The sequence below is a fragment of the Antennarius striatus genome, chromosome 13, assembly GCF_040054535.1.
Source record: "Antennarius striatus isolate MH-2024 chromosome 13, ASM4005453v1, whole genome shotgun sequence".
Lineage (NCBI taxonomy): Eukaryota > Metazoa > Chordata > Actinopteri > Lophiiformes > Antennariidae > Antennarius > Antennarius striatus.
Window position 1 is genome coordinate 10,227,126 of NC_090788.1, and position 17,930 is coordinate 10,245,055.

Genomic DNA, 17,930 nt, shown 5'->3' on the forward strand with positions numbered 1-17,930 from the left:
ATTCAGAACAATTGTCTGTTTTTTTGGTGAATGAAAGCAGCTTTAGTTCTTCTGAGTGATCGGAGAACTGCGTGTATCTTACCGGTAAAATCCCATGTTTAATTAGTTTGCGTTAGCTTAGCTCCCGTGATATCCACGATCTGTCATTGTCCATGACGATTCTCGGAGAACACAGCTTTAATTATCTCAGCAGCTGGTCTGATCATGTTTACACAATGAGCCACGAGTCGTTGTTCAGCGAAGACTGGGGAACACGAGGAAGCAGGTCCACGCTTAGCCCCGAAAAATCAACCGTCATATCATGAAAACCAGGAACTAAGAGCTACGACCCATTACAACGGACGTTTTGAGATTGGAAATGGATTTATCAATACTCAATCAAAGATATTGAGGACCACGGATCGCTTTGCAAGACATTTCAAAAACAGTGTAGCTGGACATCTGACAGCTGAATGACATGAATTTAAAAAAGTATAATAAGGGACCTTAAAAGAACAACTCACTGTATTCCAGGGATCAGCGCTGATGTATTGGTATTGTTAGTATTCCCGTGTGCAATAATAAAATGTGCAGTGTTCTTTATTTGTACTATAAAATATTTTTTGGGTTACTTTATCATTATATTATGTATGAGTTGTAACGCCAATAAATAGGCTGTATACAGTTTTCTGCACCAGTTTTCTTATTTCAACCGTAGTCTCTATCTCTAGCACTCCTTCATTTTTCCAATTTTCTTGTCTGTTTCCTCCTCCTTCACATAGTAAGCATGCTCCTTTGCCTCATTGATCCATTCCTTTCCTAATTCTCAGCAGCAATAGTGCAGTTCCTCATCAGATCCCTGTCCTCCATCATTCTTCTCTTACCTGCTCCATCCTGCCATCCTTTGGTTTTTCTGCCTCTAGGCTTCTCCTCTTGATCCCATTCCAGTCTCTCCTGCTGCCCAGATGTCCCTTCAACTGTTGTGTTAGAATATCCAGCCGCTAGATTTCTATCCCGTGGTCGCCCACCTGAGTCTGCTGCTCAAGCTTTTTCTTCTGACTCCTCTCCAAGTGAATTCAGGCAACCATATGGTCCTGTCTACTTTACCTGGACTCGTGTTATTGGCTGGGTTAGTTGACTACTTTAAAAAGCTTAATATACATTATAATGTATTGCTGATTTAAATTAAACATTTGAATCTGACAACTAACTGGCAAAATATAATGGAGTAGATGCAGATGAGAGTTCGACTGAGCTTTCATCATGGAAACATTTTGTGAGGGGATATTGCTTTTCTGTGCATTGACAGGATGGGATGGCTCTCTGACTGTAGCTCACATCATGTAGTCATTCTAGGTTTCTAATTGCTGAATTAAATTTTGAAATCGCCTAAATAATTGTATTTAAATGTTTGGCATGTACTCAAACAATTAGAAGTGCTGACAGTTTCATGAAGAGACAAGAGTCTGAAATAGCAATAGACCCCCTTTTTTCTGTCTTTTTCTATTCTTCCTCAATAGTATGTGCACACACAAAAACAGACTACACTATTTAGATCCAGGATCATTACTCATTTATTCCTGGTATTACATATTTCAGTGTGACACCTTTAGCTTGTCGCAAGAACAGTTTAAACCTTCCACCCACCCTATCAGTTCGACACACACCACCTCCCACTGCTGCAGAGGGAGAACACTATCTGACATTCAAGTAAGTACAAGTGTAATTACATTACAAAGTCAATTAATAAGTAATAAAGTCAATTACACTCAGTGCTGAAAACAAGTGCATTCTCATTTCTGTTCAGTGTTTGTTGTTGCTGTTTCTTTTGTTTCTTTGTTGTTGTTACACAAAAAATGAAATTCTAATGGCCAGGAAATCATCTCTAGCTCTTTCTGCTACACTAATCGTCATTCTGAGCTGCAGTTCTACTTTTAATGGAATTACAGGCTGGTCCTGAGTTATTGGTCAATAAACTTAATAAGGACGATGGTGAGCAAGTTTTTCTACGGACATAGGGAATCATTATAAATTTGAGTTTCTGCAAATGTTTCCAAAAAGTGAGTGGTGATTTATCTGGCTATTAGCTGTTCATTTTCCTCATAAATGAATAAATGTTGAGTCAGGATATGAACTGAATGCTGCTGATCTTGTCATTAAAAGCAATGCAGCAGTAAATACTGTAAATATTCTTTCCTCTCATGCAGTTTATCTGATCATTTTTTACATGGGTCACCTTGGGCATCTTGAAATTTTCTGGAACTTACCAGCCATTTTAGTGAATATCACTCAAATTAATCTTATTATTATGATTAACCAATAAATGGAAGCTATCATTAATATGCAATTTATTCTGATACCCATAGATGGAAACAACAATCTTTCATTGCACCATTGCAATTACTGTATATCATTATATTGAATTGAATTATCTTCCTGATTCTTATCTTTATAGCCAGAGGAAAACCTCTATTAGGGAACTATTATTTATCTGAAATAACTGACAAACTAATAATAATAATAATACCAGTGTGATTATAAATCCCTGCTGTGCATCTTTTGACATATCATCTCAGTCAACCAAGTTGTCTTGTTTACATCTCCTCCATTGAGAGTGAAAACTATGATAATAACTATACTATGTGTCAACACCAACCTTGTTCTTGGCAGTCTTGCCAGCGATTATGGTAAAACTGTTGACAGGCTGGACAGCTTGGCAAGTCAAAACACTTGATTCCCAGTGAGTCACATTTCCATCATATCATTACAGCAATATGGGAAATGAAAGGAGATTATTTGCCATGCAAAGACCACAATGCTTAGATAGCAGAGCACCATCATTAAGGTACGTTAGGACTGCCTTCATCAATGTAGCCGCAAAAGGACAAATGTAGCCGCAAGAGGACACAAGCCAGTGTCTAATTGTGCCGGTCCCAAGCCCGGATAAATACAGTGGGTTGTGTCAGTAAGGGCATCCGACGTAAAACTTTTGCCAAATGAAACATACGAATCAAACCTACGACTTTCATACCGGATCGGTCGAGGCCCGGGTTAACGACGACCACCATCGGCAGACTACTTTTGGTCGAAGGAGAGGAGGAAAGTGTGCCCGTAGGAAGAGAGAGAAGAGGAACGCCAAGAGTATAGGACTGAGAGTAGGGACGTTGACTGTTGGGACTATGACAGGAAAAGGTAGAGAGTTGACATGATGCAGATGCGGACGGTAGACATACTGTCTGTCCAGGAGACCAGGTGGAAAGGTAGCAAGGGTAGAAGTTTAGGAGCAGGGTTCAAGTTGTTCTATCATGGTGAAGATAGGAAGAGAAATGGAGTAGGAGTTATCTTGAAGGGGGAGTTTGTTAGGAATGTCCTGGAGGTAAAAAGAGTGTCAGATAGAGTGATGAGTCTGAAGCTAGAAATTGAAGGTGTGATGTTCAATGTTGTTAGTGGGTATGCTCCACAGGTAGGATGTGAGCTGGAGGAGAAGGAGAAATTCTGGTTGGAATTTGATGGAGTGTAGCAGAACAGACCTAGAAGTGAGAGTTGTCATTAGTGCAGATTTCAATGGACATGTTGGCACAGGAAACAGAGGTGATGAGGAGGTGATGGGCAGGTTTGGAATCCAGGAGAGGAATGCAGAAGGACAGATGATGGTAGACTTTGCAAAAAGGATGGAAAGGGCTATAGTGAATACTTTCTTCCAGAAGAGGCGGGAACATAGGGTGACCTATAAGAGTGGAGGTAGGAGCACACAGGTAGACTACATATGGTGTAGACGGTGCCAATAAGACAACATCATCTAGAAGAATCAGAGATGAAATCCTTAGGTTCCCAAACCAGACCAACCCTGGCTGCACCCAGAAATTCAGTCCATAAAGATTATGAACAAAACTGGCGAAAAAGGGCAGCCCTGCCGAAGTCCAACATGCACCTGGAACAGGTCTGACTTACTGACTTATAGATAGATGAATGGCTGGATGGCTGGATGGATAGGATAGATAGTAAGTAAACTGTCAGATTAAACAAATGCACAAAAGGAAGAATTTCAAGTTTCTTATTTTATTGTTTTGAATGTTATGATCATGCTAACCATGCACAATGTCCACAATAGTAACACAAGTATAGATGATTGTGATAGACTGTTTCTTTACATACTACTTTTTTTTTATTGTCGTTCTATTTGGCAAAAAAAAACCCATTTTTTATTCAATGTGAAACAACAGTGTTTAAATTTGCAAGCCATACAAGCAAATTTAAACTAATTTAGTCCAGGGTGTAACCTATACAATAAATGCTACTTAATACAATTCAAGAGATTTAAGATCTGTGTCAGACTGTTCATTGTCAGAAGCACACACAACTAAATGTTACATCATCAGCGACGTAACACTGTGTAAAGCTCATTTGCAGCAGAGATTAATTTCAAACTAATGTTCAAGTATAATAGGTGACATACAACAAATCCAGTAGCAAAACATGGAGGATTCTCATATGCAGCCAGAAGACACACAGTGGAGTGAAGTCACTGATCAACATCCCGACCAAATGGACATTTAACTGACACCGCCTAATTCACACAGAGCATTACAGCACAATGTGAGAAAAACTGCATCTTTATCACTGCGGGGCACATTTATATTGATTGTTTTATTAAACATTCCTACCCAGCGCAAGTCTTTTTAATCAATAGCCAAAAATAGATTTATTGGAGTCATAATATGTTACTGCATATTAACTAACAGAGCTGTCTGCTAGGGCTGAGACTTTCAAACCTCTGGAGTAGCAAAGCACACATACAGACACCTTCCTGTATTTTCATAACAGGTAATCAATTAATTATGGTGTTGTTGAAACATGTGGACTCTTGCTTTTGCTCTCTTGAATGCAATACTGATGCAACTTTATGTGCTCTATCATTTGAGCTAATAATATAATGCTTTCAAATGTGCAATACATTCATCTTGACAGCTTTGTCATCATCGTCTTCACAGAGGATGTGGAAAGTCTAATATTAAGATAAGAAGAGCAGAAGTAAGGGAATCATCTACTGCCATGAACAAGCCAATGACTGGATGTTAGTGGATTAGGAAGAGCTAAGAATTGCACTGGACCTGAGAGTCAGAAAACATGCAGGACGCTTATTAACTAGTAAGAACAAGTATTATAAGTAAGGCTCTCATTAAAATGAAATGGTGATATATTTGTCCAAGCACTCAATTACATTTCTACTAAAGAGGGTATGTATGTAATGGCAAAAGTACAAATCCAGTCATCAGTGCTCTGAGTAGTTCATACTACACCAGTGATGAGAACGCTGGGACCGCTTTAAAGAATTTGGCAACGGGGATCGATATATTCTAATGGAATGTCAATATTCAAGAGGAAATTTCAAAACTAAGATTATTAAACCTTTTTTTTTTGCTATTTCATATCCAAAAACATTTTCTTTTTCTGGCTCATTACTGTATGTCATACAAAGTACATAAAGCCAAATTTTTGGTATAACATTCCAGCAGTCAGTGGGTATGTCAATGCAATATACTGTAGATGTTGGGTTTGTAATGCAGATCACGGTGGGCAGTCACCCTTTATGGATCTGTTCCAATAAATGCTGTGACACTGAGGGGAGAAGGAGAAAAGGCATATGAATGGCTTATTTAATGCTAAGTTTATTTGAGGGCGCAGGCAGCATCCCAACAAGTTTTGAGTCTGACATGGGACTAACAACGCCCTCAATGAGGTTCTTGTTGCAGTCGTCAATGTTGTCTGCAGAAGACAGTTTGGTGTAAGTGATGCTGCCCGTCAAATCCAGCAGTTCTTCAAGAGCTTGCGTGTTGCTCATGCTGCTGTGTTGGATTTCGTGAACTGGTGAGAACTCTGGGATTGAAATCAGATCCTCCTTTGAAGCTGGACTGAAATATAACAAATCAATTACTTTGGGTGTCAAAATCCTTGAAATCTCAGCATTTAATGTTGGAACGGTGCTTAAAATGACACCTAATGACTCACCTGACCTCCATGGACTGCACTTCATCACGAAATGCCCCATCCTTTACATCAAGTGGCTCCAGCTTTATGATTGGTGGGGATGGGTGTCCCATCAGCAGGGGTGTCAGGGAGGGTGTAATTACCTCCACCTGGGACCCTCCTGCTGCTGACACAGGCAGGCTTTGTTGTCTGCTTACCTCAGCAGCTGGATGGATGCTCATCGAGGCACCGTTCCCCTTCGTTGCCCCATTCGACATACCAGCCTCCCTTTTTGCGACATTGGCATCCACTGCTTGCTTCGTCCCATTCTTGCTTAGGTAGTCTGAAACCTTAACATTTTCTCTGTGCTGTTTGTTTGCATTCTTCTCCACTTCTCTTCCCTGTTGTTTAAGTACACTGGCTTTGGCCTCTTTGTTAAGTTGGATGCTGTTCTCTTCACTAATTTGTTTGGTGCCAGGTTTCTTGTCAGGAATACTATGAGTTGTTGTCACTTGATGACTGTTGTTTTTGACAGACAAACCCTGACTCTCCATCTGTGCTTTTGCTCCTGGTGCTTCTTTCTTCACCAGGGAACTTTCCTTCACTTTTACCTGGACAGGGAACTCCTCTTTAACCTGAAACTCAACTTTTTTTATTGCTTGTTCTTTCACCTGAGCATTAGTCTGAACAGTCTTTTCTTCGCCTGTGGAGGATAAAGTAAGTAAACAATCTTACTTACATCAAGGTATTAGTTTTGCTATCATTATTATTATCATCAATATTATCAGTATTAAAAGCATTGTCATCAAAATATACTCAAGTACCAAAGAGTAAAATTAATCCATACAAAATAGTCCATTCCTAAAGGATGCATAGCACTGGAAGAAAATCATCTATCCATGCATTGTCTACAAGCCTTTGCAGGATTATCATACACCCTGCATAGATTGTCAGTTTATCTCACATAGTCATAGTCAACTTTATTGTCAAATGTATTAATCAATATTTGATCTCTATAGTGTGGAAGGAAACTACAGTACCCAGAGGGAACCCATACTGTCACAGGGAGAACGTACAACTCCACCTTGACTTAACCAAGATCTATATTTAAACCTAGAACCTTCTCGCTCTGACCCAACAGTGCAGGTGTTAAATGCAGGGCAAATCTTAATCTATATGCTGTTATTTGATTTGACCTTTTATAATGCATCATTATTCATTAGATTATTTATATTCATCCTGACAAGGAGATTGTGGTTGCTATCTGTCGGTAGCAGATTTAACAAGGACCAATGCAGTCAGAGACTTCAACATCCTGTGACACCCCCGAATTAAAAATTTTACTTTGACCTACTTGCATAGTCAGGGTATGCAAGTAGGTCAAAGATCAAAGATAGTGCTCTGCCCTACTGTCATTGATCAAAGCACTAGCTTTCATTGATGGCCTTACTCACACTGGTCTTCTTCCTCGTCTTTCTATCTTATTTGGTTCCTGAGTGTACGAATGTTGAAATTTGACTTTGACCTACTTGTCTCAAGGTCAAGGTCAGCATCTCATTCTCATCCCCTTTTCTGCCAGAGTAATGTGCTTTTTGTTTCATGTTTCTATCTGCAACGGTTGTGAAGATATTTTATGGATATACAAATGGACGAACGAACACTGACAATTACAATACATCACCGCATTGAAGCGGGATGTAATAAAAAAACAACAACAAAAAATAACAGAACAATACTGATTATAATCCCAATCCAGAATATTAAAAAAAAATATTTACTGTTATCTAATGAGAAAAAAGCAATTTACCTCTAACTTCATGGATAATGCCTGTGCCTATATTGAACAAAAATGACATGAAGACATACCCAAAAGATTTAACTCACATCAAAGTCTGATGTGGTTTCATGAAATATTCAACATCTGGTTATCCAGATTATTTACTGTATATGACTAAAAATTTAACTACCGTAAGGTATAAAATATTGACGATGGAGTCGTGAAGATCAAATTGTAGCTCAAATGGTGCTGAGTCAGTTAAGAGAGATTCAATATAATAATAACTACTACTGGTGAAAATGAATTCTTGATAACTATCATACCAATAATGATACCAGTTTGATTCCTCATTTTCCAGACTTCCACCCTGAATACTTTCCTGTGTTCTAATAATTAAAGCTGGAAGACAAAAATAATGGTGGAAATATAATCTAACATTGGTATTGATAATACAGTGGAATCGAAATGCAAAGTAAATTGAAGCACTCGTGTAAACATAATGTACCCTGTAAACTGTGCTTAACCATAATAATTAAATTTATTTATGTGGAATTAACACAGAGTGTGAACTCACACTATGGAGAGCACTCCTTAAATAAATCTTCCTACGACTTTTGTGAGAGAAGCTAATTTACTACCGTCATCTCCCAGGATACTACTCTCCAGTAAAAGATGCCATGTCAGCACAGAGAGGAGAGTCCTTCTCTGATGCTTCCTTTCTGAAAAATAGTTTTTAACCAGCGAATACCTTGGATAAATGTCAAAATGCACAATAATGACAAAAAAATCGATCGACAATCATCTTTGTCGTTCTTTGTTTTGAATAACCAAAGGTAAAGCATCAGAATTATTATAGACAAAAGCCAGAAGGCTAAAGAATACCGGCATCCATCCCTGAGAGAGATGTCACTCAAGCCAACGCAAGGACTGCTGCAGCGCATGCGCAGAATAGGCAAACAAATGAATCAAATCATACACCACACATGCCCTGTTTGTATTTTAAACGCTACAAGGCAGAACAAGTAAGGAAGGAGTGGACGGCAAGCAAACTGAATGGCATACTAACCTGGAGGGGAGACGGACCTTGTCTCCACCTGGTCCTCCTTCCGATTCAATGCAGAACAGAGACGATGGAGTCAATGTTTGAGATAATCAGGACACAGAACCCAAGTATCAGCAACAAAAGGATTTAATAATAAAAGCAATGGCAACAGAAAGTTCTCAATAAATAACGCTTTAAAAAAAAGGTCTTGATCACAAAGCCAACGGGGACTGCTGCATAAGAACAACGGGTGCCTTTCACAGTACCTTCAAGTCAACATCACCCTTCCTAGTTCTCTTCATGATCTCCTCGATTCTCTGTGAAAACATCAACACTGAGTGAACTTTCCAGGACTGCCAGTACAAAATTTATTCAGTATGAGTGTCTGCTTTTTCTTTAAAACAACCTTTTTCCTAAGCTGCCTCTCCTCCTCCTCTTGCTGAGTCTGCAGTTCTCTGCTATGCTGCTGGCGCTTTACCTCCTCTTGAGCCAGGAGTTTAGCTTTTTCTCTCTGCAAAATAAAGTTCGTAGCTTGAAGATGGTGACAGAATAGTTTTATATATTTGTCTTCCACATTCAGACATTAAATATTTTATCATTATGGCTTTTCGTCTCTTTTCCATCAAAAAAAATTCTATCTGTAGATTTGTTGAATTTGACTGCTTACGATAATTTATGAATAAAAAAATTCTCACTCAGATAAATAAACAATTCAAAAAAACTATCTTGCACCTCTTTGTCAAGCTGGGTCTGCAGTTCCTTCACTTGCTCATCCTTCTTTCGTCTCTCCTCTTCCTGCTTCATTCCGTGAGGATCTTCCTCAATTTTCCCTGTTTCCTTCCCCTGTTGAACTTTTCCCTGCTGCTGCCGCTGCTCCTGTTCGAGTTGCTTCATTAGCTGTTCTTCCCTTTGTCTGATGGTCAGGTGTGTACACTTATTATTTACTTACTACAAATCATTTTGCAACTTTTAAGAGATGTTTTTGGTTAGTAACTTTATCAAACCCACTTCTCGTCTTCCTTTAGCTCTTGTCTTTTGTCTTCTAGCTCCTTCTGAGCTCTCGCCTGACGTCTGCGCTCAGCCAGAACCTTAGCAGCTTCTTCTGCATTTGCTGTGCCAGAAGCCATCTTCACAGAGGATGTGCAGAGAGCTGAATCTGTCAAACACAAAGACTTGTGTAAGCCTATCCTAAAGCTTAAATGAGTGTGTGACAATATGTTATAGAGTTGGTATGAACCTCACCTTTCTTCTTGTCTCCAGCCTGAGCCCCCCCCTCTATCTTCCTCTCAGAGAAGTCCACTTTGGGAGTCATAACCTCCTTTCTGTCCGAAAACTGATTGTCACGTTTAGGATGTACGTTATGACTTTCACCTTTACATAATTTGGATTTAGTGACTTCAACATTGCCCATGTTCTTCTCAGTTTGTGAAGTTGGATCCATGCTGTTGTTTTTGATATTCTTTTTCACTGCCATCTCTTGTTTCGAGTGTTCTCTGTGTTTCTCCTCCTTCTTGTCTTCTGCTTTCCTGCCACCAGTCCATGGGGTTGGTTGATGTTTGGTAGGAGAGTGATGGTACTGATGTGTATTGCTGGGAGACTGGGTGCGCATCTTAAATGCCAGCCTTAAGACAGATCAAGACAATGAAATGCAATTAAGGAAATAATTTAGGCTGACAAATTCAAGTCTAAACTAAACAAATATGTTTTTACTTGGAGGTAGTAGGGGAAGGCAAGTGCTTGGAGACATTAGCGGGAGAATCAGATCTTCTGACAGGGGACGCACAACCAGGGGATGCAGTCCTTCTTTCTTTACGCAGTCGTTCTCTCTGAATGTCAGGTGTGATTTAAAACAAAAGATTGTGCATTCACCACTGACTTCAATCTCACAGTGGTTACATAATGATCTTGGGACAACATAGAGATGTGGGTAAGGTCTGACCTTAGGGGTATTGGGAGTGGACTGAGAGCCTCCTTGGTGCACCGGTCTGCTGTGATCAGCGGGGTTCAGGGAACTACAGAAAGGTGACCTGTGAGGACTGCAGGGTGCTGCATGACAACAAACGCAGTTATTACTAAATTAAATGATGGCAAACAACAAGTCACAAAGGGTACATAAAAGCAGCACCTTGGGGTGCCAGTATAGTCAAATAAAGTCTACAGACTTACTTTTGACATCAAATATTTGCATAATTCAGCAAAATATGAAATGATTCATGAATTTATTCAATTTATTTACTGTTAAATTATAGAAAGTACTTCACAGCATCAGAAGTTTATCTTGTAAATGTAATTTTTCTACCACTTTTTTTGCAGAAAAATAGAATGCATGATTAGGTGATAGCTGATAGTAGCTGATATTGTTAGTCATCTAAAAAATATCAGCCAATGAAACACAGTCACAATCACAAGAGCGAAGTATACAAAACACGGAATAACAACTAGAACAGTCAAAGCAGTTTTCTTCTAATTGCTCATCTGTCTCTCACCATCTGTAAAAAGTAATCTCCACAGAGTGCAGCTCTCTCAGTGGGACGTATCTGTGTCTATTTTAGTGCTCAGTTGCTATTCTAGGTCATGTGAGATTAAGCTCCAAAACTGTCCTCTACTGGGACACAGAGTCAGCACCATTTAGATGCTTTCAATTTGACACAATGACGCCATGTAATGAAACTAGAAGTCAGACAAATACATTCATGAGCTGTAAAAATAGCTGCCCAGTGCCTGTGATCATTGATTTTACTCAAGTCAATCTGATCCAGTCCCCTTTGGCCTGTAATTACTAAGAGTTTACTAATCTGGGCAAACTAATCCAGAGGGTGACTTCTAGGGATAGTTCAGAGAGTTACACATTCTGCATGTATGTGATTACTAAAAGGAAAAAAAAATCCTGTGAGATAGCAGAATTTTTTTACTGTCCTTTTTCTTCTGTATGGTGGGGGTAAAAATGACAGCCCCTCAAAGAGAGTAAAAAGATGTTTCACCTCATTTCTCCCTGAAATTCTACCTGATGTGGACATACTGTATATGTAGTTATAACCTCCAGCACTAACCACCAAGCCTGCTACTTCTCATCTGTGCAACTTGCTACCAGAGTACTGTATGTTGCTTTTCACTGTAATAATAAAGCTACTGCAGCCGAGTCATTCATACCAAAGCCCAGGGTACATGCAGAACTAATAATTTGCCATTAACATGCAATGAAGGTTCAGATGCAGAGGATCTTAGCATCCATACATCACAGGAACAAGGCAATAATTTTAACTTCTAAAGCCAAATGAATACAGACATGGTAACTTTTGGAGAAGGAGGGGATACACTCTGTGGGCAATGGGGACTTAACTTTACCAGATTCGCTGACAGCAGGAAGAGGGGAGGCAATACCATGGGGAAAGGCAGAAGCAGCAGAGGGAGGGAGCGTGGCATTCTCACTGTCACCTATAGGCAGCAGGCAGGGAAGAGCAGAAGCAAGCAGTCAGAGCATTTGGAACAGTTTGTCTGAGTAAATCCTCAACCACATGCAGAGATGTGGACGCGGGTTAACAAACCAGCAAGGATGCTGTGGCGTAACGTAACCGATTTAGTGTAGAAAATAAGTGGCTGTGGTAAAAAACCGTCCATTAAGGTGTCTCAATTACATTACTTTAATCGGTCCAAAAGTTTTAACACTGTTTAGTGTTTGCAGACGTGTAACTCCATCCTGTCCACGTGGGAAACCTAAAGATACAGCAGAGCACAATGTGGAATGGAGTCTGACAGAAACAGCAAAATCTTTTTTTCTGATTTCACCTCCCAGTTTTATAGCATTCACATTTGAACATTTTATTCTCTGTCTGCTGCATCCTAAATATTATCTATTTGTAATTGAGCTGTTAGCATTTAGGCTCCTACCTGCTCCGGCAGGGCAGCCTCTGCTCCAGCGTTTGGCCCTCTGCTCCAGCTGGAGGCTTCGTTCTAGAGAGCGTTTCATCAGGGCCTCGAAGCGCTCCTAAATGTAGGAGAGTTGACCTTAATCTCACCACCATCACGCCTGACTGCTGGATTCATGTCTACTTCATTACAGTATACTAAACTAAATAAATCACATGGAGGTTCCACATATACAACCACAAATTATATTTAAAAAAGTGTGCAAGTTGTGCATTTTTGGATGACACTTATTTTGATTATGATTTTTTTGTTTAAACACAACTGACCTTCTCCTCCTCGAGCTGCTGCCTCCTCTTCTCCTCCACCGCAGCTCTGCGGAGCTCCTCCTTCTGCCTTTGCTCTTCCAGGCGCCTCCAGCGCTCCTCCACTGTGCGTTCGTACTGCAGACGAGCTCTGCGCTCCTTCTCCCGGATCAGTTGTTCCCTGGCCGCTGAAAGAGACAAGACCCACTGTGCTTCAGGTCCTATAAATAAAAACAATGCACAAACCAACAGTGCGTTCTTCTTGTTGATGGGTTTTTTGTTTTTTTAACTTTTCATCTGCTGATAATGTCTCAGGATATATTCAGCCAAAGAAGAAATAAAGTCCTCTGACATTTGAACATTTTGTTAAACGAATTTGAGCAACACAAGTTTGTGGATTTGTCATCACAAGGTGAGTGCAGAAGCAGTGTGACTAACTGCCAGTGGAAAACCTACTTTTATGGATTATTCTGTGTTCCATATTCTCTCAACTGACCTACCTCATCCAATCAAAAGCTCAGTGAACTCATGACAACTCTCCTGGCTAGTGAAGTGGTTGCATTAAAAATTAAACTGTAGACAGACAAAACGTCAGGACAAAAACATTTTGTAGAAGAACAGAAACATAAATACCCAGGCTTCTCTCCCTCTCCTCCCGTCTCTCTTTGGCTAATCGCATCCTGTCATCCGTCTTCATATAACCTTCTAAAACTTAAAAATGAATCAATGAATAAAGACGTCAGACAAGAAATTGAAGTAGCGTAAAATATATATAATAGAATCAAACTCTGAGACTCACTTTGTTTACCTGCGTGGTTGTTATTGATGTTGACGGCTGTGTGCGATGGCGATGCATGACCGTTGATCTGTGACTTCTTCTCCATGCTCAAAGGAGCTGGAACCATTATGACAGACGAATAGGAAAGGAGAGAGAGAGAGAGAGAGAGAGAGAGAGAGAGAGAGAGACAGAGACAGAGAGAGACAGACAGAGACAGACAGAGAGACACACACAGAGAGATTTGATATTTAAACTCACATTTATTCATGACAAGATAGTTACGTTAACAACATCCAGGAGAGATTCACTAAAACATGCACACAGACTTAAAGAAAACCTATCATATGAAATGTGGGCAAAATAAACTTGCATTAAACCAAACACTGACTGAACATGAGTTCCTCATTTAACACGGAACATAAGACACCTTAGACACACAGTAGGTTAGTAAAAGTGTCTAAATCATTCATAGCTCTGAAATAGTTAAAATTGATTCTGATTCTTGTTTGACACATTCTTCTTAAAATGGCTTCTGCACTGTAGTCAGACGAACCTTCCACCTTTTACTTCCTGCATAGATAAATCGCCATCTTTGCTTGGCCCAGAAGAAAATTTAGAATCTGCCAATCCTTTTTTTGATCAAACCTGTAATGTATATCTGTTTGTCAAAAACAACACAGAATGAGAGAAAGATTCCCTCTTTGTTGAGTCTCTGACAGTGTAGGAAGCAGTGAAAAATAGTTTCGTTGTGATAACAGAACGGACAGTTTTCCAACATATTTGGATTCAAAACTGCAATAAAACTGTTGACAGCTACAGCGCCATGTAAAATCCTCCATTGGAGATCTCCAACCCTCTTTATTAACGGCTGCTTGTAGAAAGACTCCCAAGAACGGTTCATATTCGCTGTCTGCCCAAGGTGAACCCTCCATGATGTGTCAACCCTATGTTTAAGTTTATCATTGTTTAGAACCTTTACCATCAATTTATACGTTTTTACCATTACTGTCACTGACGCTGATCGGGTCTGACATGGAGTGCTTAGAGCAAAGAGACGAATAGGCCTGATAGGCCTCTACAATAAGAATTTATCAAAGTCGGTTGCTGTGGGATGAGTTGGCTCTTCCAGCTCCTCAACAGTCTTCCAATGAGTCTCACTGAGGTCACACCCACAGTAGAGGATAAAGCAGCAGCACCATCCAGGGTGGGTCCACAAACGTCCACCACATGTCCAAACGTGGAGATTTTAGCCGCGATAAATTTGGACTCCACTGGTGTTCCTGCAAAAGTTCTTACATTGAAAAGTCCTCCTTTGATAACAGGTTCCTTTAAAAAAAGATCAGCTAAAGTTCATTTTTGGACCTTGAAGGCCTTAATATGCCATTTGTCTGGTGTGGTCTCTGCTATTGTATGTCGTTCGGCCACTTTTTTCTCTAGATCTATGCTAGATCTGACCAAGTCACCAGAGGCATTTCGAGTGTACTGCAAGCATAGATTTTTTTATTAGGTATTTGCCTACGTCCCACCATTGCTGCAAAGAGCTATAGTGACTTTTTTTTTTTTTTGTAAATTCATCCTAAAGAGCAATAATGGCATTTTTAAAACACCTGTCAGATAAAAGTGTGGTAGAGACAGAGAGGGAGAGAGAAAGAGAGCGAGAGCGAGACAGAGAGTGAGAGAGACAGAGAGAGAGAGAGAGACAGAGACAGAGAGAGAGAGACAGAGACAGAGAGACAGAGAGAGAGAGAGAGGGTGAGACAGAGAGAGCGAGCGCATAGGGCTTTGTCTCCAGAGGAATGGCATCAGCACCACACTGATGACCTGCAGTGCTGCTTTGTTATCAACAGAGGGAAACATTTCTTCAATGAAGTTTGAGGCCGTCTGTTCAGTGCATCGCTGAGCCAAACACCACACAAGCCCATATCAAGGGCACACTGCAGGAAAGCAGCAGAAACTGCCCACACATGCTGTGTGCTTGTTGTTGTTCTTGTTGTTGACAAGCTATTTTCAGTCACTGATAAGAGAATAGAACTGGAACACACTTACCTAATATGCACAGGTCATTGAACTCTCTTTGTAATGTCTGTATTTGAGCGGTAATCCATGTTGTTGTTATTTCCACAGGGAACCACATTGAAGTTAATTTAGTGATGTGTGAGTCATGTGCCTGAAGCTGAAGAGAATTACTCACTTGTTCTTCCAGTTCGGGCTGGAGAGCTATGACAATTTGTCGAAGATCTCTTGTCAGGATGTAGAGCGATGGATGGTGACGCCATCTTCTCCTCTAACACACAAATAATAAAATACAGAGATCAGGATGCAGATTAATGATCTCCAATAGATCAACATTCAGTATCATAAACCAGAGTGGTCGAGGCGCAGGACAGAAACTGCCCAGTCACAGCGTGTGTGTGTGTGTGTGTAATTTGAAGCAGGAAACAAATGAGATATTATGAAATGTCTCGTGTCTTGTCTTCTAGATTCATTTGTAATATAATATTGTGGATTCTTGATGAATAAGGAGCTGCTCAGAATAAATTTTGGAAATTCAAACACACATTAGATCTCCTGTCTGATATCACACAGGAGATGTGCTGGCTGTATTTGTCTTTGACATCAACCTTCACACTCAGCTGACATAAACATATTGTCATAGTCTACACTGTCATCCTGCTTAGTCTGTAACATGTTCCATTGAATTATTGGTTATTCGGTGGCCACAAGGTCTTCCTCTAAAGACCTGGGGTGTGCTTATTGTAGTTTTCTGGTTTTAAGGGGAACAGCACACTCATGTTATTTCTGTGTTGGAGACCAGCTCAGATGCCCTCTTGCCTGGTGGATCAATCCTCACCATCCTTCTACACTCTTTTACCGATATATGTTAATTTATGTTTTTCATCAACATTAAAAATATAAAATATCAAAGGCACTGAAGTCAACTATGTGCATAAGATTGTACCTTTGGCTGGAAGAAATTTTAATTCAGCAAATGTAAGAGTTTTAGGGCATTTCATGTAACAGTTCCAACACTATACATCTTTTCTGAGATATTCTAGGTGTGAGGTCTTTCCTCTTTCGTACAAAATGTCATTACTGACGTGTGGGGACATTTTCTCTTCTTCCAAGGCTCAGACCGTAATTAAAGTCTCATTCCACAAAATATAAGTCAATGGTTTGGACATTATGAAGCTAATGATAGCCAATTGTTTAATCTCCCACAGTTTGAATTAAATAATTCGTTAAGAAAGTGCCATTACGAGACGCGCTTATGCATACAGCCTGATTTTATTTTGAATGACCCTTAACTTACAATGGTGCATTTTCCAATGAGAGAATAGAAATCATCCAATGACAACACAAAACCGGACAGAGGGCAACAGAACCAGGCTCATTGCGAAGAAATGGTTTCATTGAAAAAAAAAAACAGTGTCTCTCTGTATTATAATGCGACTTACTGATGGAATAACTCGCACTTGGCCAACAAACACGCTGAAACCGGATCGTCATTGCACATAACAACGACATCATGCACACACACTACTAGAAAAATCAGTTGCGTCATTCATGCGTCGCTTTAGATCGCGTTGTTGCAAACGGAACAGAACCACGGCGTGATGGTTCCAGCCCTACACACCTAACACCGAGCTTACCTGTTACTGCTCGACACGATGCGATTGTTTTCGCCATGGCCGTCACCCGAATGGATGCGCGTTTACCCAAAATACTCCTCAGCGACGCAGGTCGACGCAGCGCAGGTCTCCTTACACAGAGACGGCCAAGGAAAAACCAGCCGGTCGCCTCTCAACCAAACGGACCGACAGTCATTATAAAGGCTGGGGATGGCGGGCAGGAGAAGGCAGATTGGTGTAGATGGAGGAGAGAGATGCTGGGGCTGGATCGAGATGATGCGCACAAAATCGAGTTCGCTATCGATTGGTCGCAGCCTAAGCCCGCCTTAGACTATTAACGCTTTACCAGCAGATGGAGGAGATTTCCTCGTTGCACACAGCGCAGCCGGGTCCAGAACACAATTAACTGGCTTTACTGAGGGTTTGATTACAATGGCGAAATGAAGGACAACATACAGTTCAGTGCGCACACAGTGCGTATTATTAGTTTATTGTTATTGTTGCTGCGGTAAACTGTATGAAAGAAAGCGTTGCCAACTTTTGGTGACTGGAAATAAAATCCTGTCTTATATATTTTGTTCTGTACTTC

General features: G+C 40.3%; 1 protein-coding gene across 1 annotated transcript; it reads right to left on the minus strand.

Annotated features, from left to right (window-relative positions):
* Nucleotides 1-5,527: 5,527 nt before the first annotated feature.
* map7d2a (MAP7 domain containing 2a) lies at nt 5,528-17,655 on the minus strand. The gene is made up of 17 exons (XM_068330365.1): nt 17,363-17,655; nt 15,904-15,996; nt 13,743-13,829; nt 13,568-13,645; nt 12,959-13,122; nt 12,654-12,750; nt 12,111-12,200; nt 10,705-10,811; nt 10,476-10,591; nt 10,008-10,387; nt 9,774-9,921; nt 9,498-9,678; nt 9,172-9,276; nt 9,032-9,082; nt 8,790-8,826; nt 5,989-6,649; nt 5,528-5,891 (listed from the first exon to the last, which is right to left on the minus strand). The coding sequence occupies exons 1-17, from the start codon at nt 17,397-17,399 to the stop codon at nt 5,633-5,635; spliced, it is 2,691 nt and encodes an 896-aa protein (XP_068186466.1). The 5' UTR covers nt 17,400-17,655; the 3' UTR covers nt 5,528-5,632.
* Nucleotides 17,656-17,930: the final 275 nt, after the last annotated feature.

Excerpts from the sequence above, each read along its gene's own strand:
- map7d2a (XM_068330365.1), bottom strand. The coding sequence starts at position 17,399 with ATGGCGAAAACAATCGCATCGTGTCGAGCAGTAACAG. Across the intron at positions 13,830-15,903 it reads AGCCCGAACTGGAAGAACAA|CTCCTTTGAGCATGGAGAAG; the intron begins GTGAGTAATTCT and ends TAATGGTTCCAG. Across the intron at positions 12,751-12,958 it reads AGCAGCTCGAGGAGGAGAAG|GAGCGCTTCGAGGCCCTGAT; the intron begins GTCAGTTGTGTT and ends TCCTACATTTAG.